General features: G+C 34.8%; 1 protein-coding gene and 1 non-coding gene across 2 annotated transcripts; one reads left to right on the top strand and one right to left on the bottom strand.

Moving 5' to 3' along the window:
- Positions 1–358: 358 nt before the first annotated feature.
- LOC105788772 (uncharacterized) lies at positions 359–1,631 on the bottom strand. The gene is made up of 2 exons (XM_012615811.2): positions 851–1,631; positions 359–765 (listed from the first exon to the last, which is right to left on the bottom strand). The coding sequence occupies exons 1-2, from the start codon at positions 1,629–1,631 to the stop codon at positions 359–361; spliced, it is 1,188 nt and encodes a 395-aa protein (XP_012471265.2).
- A 6,377-nt stretch (positions 1,632–8,008) lies between these two features.
- Positions 8,009–8,090, top strand: TRNAS-AGA (transfer RNA serine (anticodon AGA)). The gene has a single exon. It is a non-coding gene; the product is annotated as a tRNA-Ser (tRNA).
- The last annotated feature ends 534 nt before the right edge of the window (positions 8,091–8,624 follow it).

Here is an 8,624-nt window from a genome sequence, read left to right as displayed (position 1 = left end):
TCAGATTTCTCCCTAATGTCCATTTCGTTATGGATTCTGGATGATTGCGGACGACCTTTCGTGTTTCTACGCAACCTTATGTCCGGGACTAGCTCAAGGTCGCCGGAGGTACCTCCCAAGTAGATAGGTCAGGAAGCACGGGGAACTCGTTTTCCCATACACGTAACGTGCGTTCGATGGTGTACACTTCATCTATAAATTGTTCTACATTGAGCCCAACTTTAGCACAAGCTGCCACGACGTGTGCACATGGAAAATGAAGTGTTTGAAACCTTCTACAATCGCACCGTCTATTTCGGAGATCAACTCCGTAGGACCTAGGTGGTATACTGGGTTGACGACCGATGGTCTCTGTAACTCAAAACGTTTCATTATGTCGTGAATATACTTCTACTGTCATCGACCTTGCCATTCGACGGTTTACAACCATTGCATCCCTAATGCCTTCGACAAAGACATGGCCCGCCTCCATCTGGTTCACTTGTTGCTGACCCATTCTTGGCATCAAGGTAGCCAACCTGAAGAACGTTGCCGAGAAGACAGATGAAATTGGAAGATGCCGTGTTTTTAATAACACAGCGTTGATCCCCTCCACTAAGTTTGTAGTCATTTGACCATAACGAAAGCCATCGTCAAAACTTTGAGCCCATTGCCACGGCTCCATGGTACCCAGCCACTGCCGGAAAGATGTGTTGGTTTGACCCTCCATGTCACTCTCAAGCCGGGCCATTCTTTGGCGAAAAATGTGTGGCTCTAACTCGTACGCTGCATATATATTGAAAAAAATTTAAGTTACAGTATTGCTCTAAAACATTAAAACTTATATTTAAAAGATAAGGTAATTCTTTACCCATTCTCACAACTTGTCTCTTCCAGTCTGCATTCTTATAATCTCGCTGGAAGTTAGCCACGATGTGCCGGATGCAGTAAACAGATCGCCATGGTACACCAGAATGCCTAATGGCTGCAATTAATCTTTTTCCTCTATCGAAAATGATGCAAATATTATCATTGCTAATCACATACCTCCGCAGGTTGGTAAGAAAGAACTCCCACGATTCCATGTTCTCCTTATCGACGATGGCAAATGTTATCGGGAGTACGTTCCTGTTGCCGTCTTGAGCAACCGCAAGAAGTAAGATCTGTGTGTATTTTCCATATAGCCAGGTTCCATCTACTTGCACAAATGGTTTGCAGTGGGGAAATGCGCGCACACATTGATCAAAAGTCCAGAACATCCGATGGAAAATTCTTTTTCTCGATTGTAGTTGGTTATTTGGACCGTCATAAGATCGTGTCTGCAACTCAATTACAGTCCCCGGTACGTGTTCCCTCATGGCGGCTATCCATCCCTGTAATTCATTGTACGATGCATCGAAATCTCCGTACAATTGCTCCATTGCCATCTGTTTAGCTATCCATGCCTTCCGGTATGATACTCGATACTGGAATCGTGCTTGTATTTCAGCAATCAGTACCAAAACTTTAATGGTCGGCATGTCTTTCACCATTGGCATGATGCATGTACAGATAGTTTTGGAGTCAAGTTTTCGATGATCTTCTGTCAGACGTGTTGAAGTGCATGTGTGGGGCTCCACAAATTTTCGATTTCCACATCTGCGACTTCGCATAAATGCACTTCATACCGCCAATTGCGCCTTCTCACGACCTCCAACACTCTCCAATATATAATGTTGGTTTAGACTCGATGACTTTGTAATCTACTGATATATTTATGCTATACCGCTTAATCGCAAACATACATTCTTCCTTACTTTCAAATCTCTGGCCCACGCGTAACTCATCTGGATCATAATATACGCCCATTCAGTAACCATGTGGTATTTCAGGGTACTCCGGAAACTCACCGCCAAGGTTGCGATCGGGTCTATCCGAGACATGTGTGCCCCAGGATTATTGTGTATCACAATACGATGAATCTGGTTTCCGATTGAAGACGCATTAACATTTCCATCCTCATTCACCCCTTCGTTGTCAATATCATCCGGCACCTCGTCTGCGTCGGGATCACTCTCACTATCCACTTCGTAATCAACAGGATCACTACTATAGTATACATCATCACCAACCACATCAGTCTCGGCTGCAGCATTAAGATCAATATTTATCCCATGTATAGGTGATTGACTATCAACATACGATACCGGAACCACCATACACGGCGCTTCAACTCCATCTTCTTCACCTAATGGAGTGGGATCTTCAGTTGCCTCCACACCGCTAACTCAAAGAAATAATCGAATCGGTGCATTTTTGTTACTCGAAGTCCCACAATAAAGAGCGACCATTGTTTCCATGTCTTCATCGTTTACAAGTTCCATTTCAAGAAATTTTATTGGATCTGTTGATATTGTAAACTTGTAGAAAACTCTTGATATCCTTCTCCCACAACGCCTATAAATTTTTCACTAATTTTTCCTTCATATCATCAAATGAGATATTTCTATCAAATCTCATTGCTACTTGTTTCATGACATTCAAATATACATCCCACAGCTTGTTAAAATTTCTCCATCGAAATAAACGCATACAAAAACGATTCTCCATTTTCAATACTAGATCTGTAAAAAAGAATTTCAAATTTCTTAAAACTGTTTCAAAATGTAAACAAAATACATAAAATTGCAAAATTACAAAATTACAATATTCATACAAAAAATTGCAATATTCATACAAAATTATAATATTACAACATTCATACAAAAAATATAATATTCATACAAAATTACAAAATTACAATATTCATACAAAAAATTGCAATATTCATACAAAACTATAATATTATTACAATATTCATACAAAAATTTATAATATTCATACAAAATTACAATATTCATACAAAAATTACTAATCCAAAACTATAAATACAAATTTAATTATAAAATAATTACAATATTCATACAACATTACAATATTCATAAAAACATTATAATATTCATACAAAATTCTAATCTAAACTATAAACACTAAATATAGATAATTTATAATTAATAATTACTAACATAAAATTCACAATATTTTCTAAAATATATACTAAAAATTCACAAACTATAAACTTATTAAATTATAAACAAAATTATTTATTAAAAAATACATTACCTTTTTTATAAACTTTCTTCTTCTTCTTCTTCTCTTCTTCTTCTTCTCCTTCTCCTCTTCTCCTTTCTCTCTTTTTTTTTTCTCTACCGTCTGGAGCTTGGTTCATTTGCTATTACTTATAGCAAAAATAAAATTGTTTTGAAGGGACATTTCAATGACATGGCAGCAGCAGCAGACCATGGGGGGGGGGCAGAGCCATTGGCGCCTGGCTACCAGGCTCCTTCATTGGCGCCTACTTGGTAGGCGCCACCCGACCCGACCCGACCCGCTCGTATTTTGACCCGTATTTTTTTAAAAAAAATATTTAAAAAATATAAAATTATATTTTAATAAAAAAAATTTATTATTATTTTATTCATTGGCGCCTATCTAATAGGCTCCAATGAAAAAGTAACCTATTTTGGTAAATTTTTTTCTGACATACTATTTCAGTAAATTTTTTTTTCTATCCTAATTAGGTAAAAAACCCCATAGGTACGGATGTATCGCGGAAGCGATCTACTATCCTACACGGAGGTGAAAACCTCACGAAAGACTAGTTTCTCACTCCCACTTAGAAGGGTAATATCAACTGATCATGCAATGCAATGTGTAGAAAGATATCACAACTCAAACCAACATAGCAATTATAAACCACAATGATGGAGATCATAATAAAAGCGGATGAAATGCAACGAAAGGATCGTACATTAAAACCAAGTTTCTAATTTTCGATATAAAGACAAAAAGTAATCAACTCGTGGCTTGACTCACTTATTTTGTCCCCAGTGGAGTCGTCAACCTGTTGACACCATTTTTTGATAAAACGGGGTTCGACTTTAATTTTAAAAACGAAAATGAAAATGGGAGTCACCACCAATCCTTTTATTTAGGTGTGATCGGATCACCTCATAATTAAATCATTTTAATAAAAATTTAAATTTACTAAAACGATAATTTTTGGTCTTATAAAATCCAGAAAACGGGTTAGGAAGTCGGTTACGCATGAGGAAGGGTTAGCACCCTCGACACGCCCAAAATCGGTACCTTTTTGACTAATTAGTGTCTTAATATAAAAAATGTGCAAATATTTTAAAATACAATCCTCGTATTAAAAACTTGTATAAATCAAATTACCCGTTATGACCCTCTCATTTCGAAGAGAGAAAATGTCACACCCAATTAGTTAGGGCATCAAAAAAAAACTCGTGCAATAAAATTTAAAAGGATATTTAATTGTTTAAGTCAGATAAAAAAATCGCAGCCCAATACGTTAGGGCACAATTTCTCAAAATTCTAAACATTGAATATTGCCTTTATTATTTTTTAGAAAAAATCCTTTTCTCAAGAAAAGAACGTGTCATATCCAATGCGTCAGGACACAATGTATTGAATTCTCGAAAATGAGCTTTTTATTTATGTTTTTTGATTAAAAAGCATTCTCGATTATTTAGTTTCAACGAAGAAAATTGGAACCCAATACGTTAGGACTCAATCCTCTCGAAGATCCCAAATATTGAGTATTGCCTTTATTTCCAAAATTTTCTTTTTTACGAATCTAGGTAAAAATTGATGTAATGGAATAACAATTATGATAATGTAAGTAAAAATAATACGAGCAAAAACAAAAGATAAATAAATAATAAGACAAATATATATATATATATATATATAAATCAATCATGTAAACAATAACAAGTAAATAAACAAATAAAAACTAAAACATTGAAATAATAATAATAATAATGGACATGTAAATAAATAAATGAACACCAAGTAAAGCAATTATAACAACAATGAAAATAGTTAAAAATTATAAAATATAAATATATATATATATGTACATATAAGAAAAATATATACGTATGTGAATTATAAAAATATAAAATATACATATTTTAAAATGTAATATATATATATATATATATATAAGTATGTATATAAAATTATGAAACATAGAAAATATATAAAAGTACGTGGATATTTATATTTATAAAATTAAAAATATGTTCGTACATGTATATATAATTAGATCTAAAATTAAAAAGTATAAATGAGAAACCAATAATAATAATAATAATAATAATAATAAAATCTAATTTGCTTACAAAATAACTAAAATAATAAAACAAATAGGCTAAATGGAATCTTGGAACAAAATTCGGGGTTCAAAACGCAAATAAACAAAAAGAAAGGGATCCTCAGGGACCAAAATATAATACACCCAAAGAACGGAGGGTTGATTAAGCAAATATTCCCATTGTTATGCGCAGCGTTTTGGCGCGGGCTAAAATGAAAAGCGTTGAAAATTACGTGGCCAAATTTAAAAAAACAAAAAGGACCTCATTGCACGACGGCTCGAAAGCAAAGGGACTTTATGCGCAAATGTCCCAAACCTCCAGAACGTGCGGATCCTCACGGTCGGGTCGACGCGCGGACCCTAGGATGATACGACGCCGTTTTAGGGCTGGGTACTGTGACCAGCCCTAAACGGCACCGTTTAGCGCGTCCTTAAAAGTCAAGTTTTTAAAAAAACCTTAATTTCCCATCACTTTTCAAAAAAAAAATTGGCCTTTGGTTCCAAACGACGGCCACCGTATCAGCCGCCAAGGCTCCGTCGCAGGCGGTGGTTAGAGCAAAAAAATGGGTTTTTTGAACCCCGCTTCAAAGGCCGAATGAAGGCGGAGCCTTCATGGACCAAAGCCCAAAGGGAAAGATCCCCGCGCCCTCTCTCAGTCCAGACTTAGCGACGGAGAACCACCCTTGCGGGGCGTCTCCGGTAAGTCCTTTTGTTTTCTATATGTTATATACGTAGAGGAATAAACACACAAAAAAAAGATAGAGTTAAAAAAAAATCTGAAAACCGAAATGAAAAAACACCAGAAATCACCTTTAAGTTTTTTTTGCTTTGTATTTTCTGAGAATCGTCTGAAAAAAAGAAAAAGAAGCCTCATACAACGATGAAATTCGACTTTTATAGCCGATGTTGCATGTTATCTCTATTATTTTTCTTGCGTGTTTCTGTTGTTTGCGTGTCTTGCAGGAGTAGTTGACGGGCAGGTGACTCGGTGGCGACGTGACCGTGGTGGCAGTGGCAGAAGCTAGAGCGACGGCAGACGCTAGGAGCCCCTAGGGACGTGCAGCGCCTTAGCTAGGGTTTCAGCTTTTCTGAAACCCTAGCTTTGACTTCTGTTGGGCTTTGCTATAATGGGCTTGTTTGGGTTTGGGCTTTGTTTTATTTGGGTTTGGCATTTGGGCTTGTAACGGGTTTCGAGTTTGGGCCAGGGACTTTGGGTATGTTGGGTCAACATTGTGATTGGGTTTCTGTGTTTTTTTTTGTTTTGCTTGTATGGGCCCGGGCAAAATGGTCTTGTAACAGTGACTATTGTTCAAGGACATTAGCAGCATCCCGGATAACAGCTGAAGATGTTATTTTCTTGTATTATTGGCTATGAACTGCAAGAAATGTTCTGGTGTTTGAAATTTAGAATCAGGCAGATCCTTGAATTGAAAGGGTCGAAGCCAAGGGCAGTAAGTCTTGTTGTAAGAACTATAATTTTCTTGTATCAATGATTCAAAGGCCATCACCAAATATGCTAATTGGCACAGTATCCCTATATGATTTATGAATCTATATGCTGCAAAGCCCCATGATCCTAGTGCCATATGAGCCTATTTAAAATGAAAACGGCAGGATCTGGCTTCGTTAACAAAGATATATGCCCACATCAACTTGAAATAAATAACATCTTCCATGCATTAGTTCTATTTTCATTGTCAGTTAATGTTATACATGAAGTTCCCTAATTTCAAATGCTTTTCTAACTTTGAATAAAAGGAGTGCTTTACAAATAGGAAGCAAGAATGAGTTATTCCAATGGAGAAGAACCTATGTTAATGTCTAGAACTTTTAAGTAATTTGTCGGTATTTAGTACTGTGACTAACCATGTCTTGGAAAGGGTATATTACCAGATTCTTGGAGCATGACCCAAGGTCCAAATTTGATTATATGATTAGGTGCGGCGGGGGATGCACATGAATGCAAGGTAAGATGTGTATATAAGATTGCTTTTTTATTGATTATTTGTTTGTATCAAAATACAGAGTACACTTGGAATTTAGTCTCTTACTTCGATTTTTAAGAATTTAGTACTTTTATTTTTCAGATTTAAATATTTAAGCCCACTTATTACTACCGTTAAATTTTTGCATTAAATTCTCTAATGTGATATTTTGAAATTAAAAAAATCACATAGTAGTCATGTAATAACAAAATAATGTTGAAAATATTGATTATAATTTTTCATAAAATACTCATTTAAACTTGTCATGATAAAATAATTCTTTTGTTAGAATAGTGTTCGTAAAAGAAATTGACATGAGCATTTTGATTTAAATAGTTTACAATATTAACTATCTAGACTAACTAATAACTATAAAAGTAGAGACAAAATAATGTCAAAAATTAAAGTATATAGATTAAATCTCAAGTTTTAGCATAGTTTAGGACCAAAACTAAATTTGATCACTATCTTTTAAAGTAAAAAAAAAGTAAAAAACCTAAAAGAACTAGAAGTCACGTGTCAATCTCTAAAGCAATTAGGGCATTGAAATTGTATATAACAATGTAATATTTTAATTAATAGTATCTATTTGGACTAATTAATAATATTATAAAATATAGAGACCAAATCTTATTAAAATTAAAATACAAAGTTTAAATCTTAATTTTAGGTATAATAGAGACATCAAACTAAAATTTAGCAATTTTTTTAATATACATTAAAAAAAAACCGCTTGAATGCTTACGTGTTAACGAAGGAAGGCACAAAAACTTAAAAATAAAACTTTAAGAAGATTAGTTAAAAATTAGTTTAAAAAGTTAATTATTTAAACATAGCAGCAGAGGTGGGCGTGCCGGAGTGGTTATCGGGCATGACTAGAAATCATGTGGGCTCTGCCCGCGCAGGTTCGAATCCTGCCGCTCACGCTTTGTTGAGTTTTTCCTTTATTGAACTCTCAGCTTCTTGCAGTCTGTCCACTACGTTTACAGCTTCATTTATTTTTGTCATTTTACATGGAAAGGAAAGCGTTAAGAGTTGTCCAAGAATTAATCTCGAAATTGATGTGAACTGAAAATTAAATATCGAATCAATACTAATATTATGGATTCCATGAAAAAGAAAATCAAATAATGTTTGATCAATCTTGTAGAAGTTGAGAATACATTTCATCTTGGTCATTATCTTACAAGTCATTTTATTTTGTTGAGGGTTGAGAATACATTCCAGCTGGGCTTTAATGTTTGACATTTTGCAGGCAAAGTAGAGGGTTCCTTTTCAAAGGTTAATATCAAAGCTTGAGATTCAAAATGCTACCTCTTTGATATGAATCCAAGTTGCCCAGCAAAAGTTTGACGAATACAGATAATATCCTTTTCCATTGTTCATATACAAGGATTCCCTTTTCCAAGTAGAAATAAAAATATCAACAAAATATTTCCAATGGCAGTGACAGTGAGCAA

This window comes from Gossypium raimondii, chromosome 2 (assembly GCF_025698545.1).
Source record: "Gossypium raimondii isolate GPD5lz chromosome 2, ASM2569854v1, whole genome shotgun sequence".
Classification (NCBI taxonomy): Eukaryota; Viridiplantae; Streptophyta; class Magnoliopsida; order Malvales; family Malvaceae; genus Gossypium; species Gossypium raimondii.
This window is presented reverse-complemented; position numbering and strand designations above follow the sequence as displayed.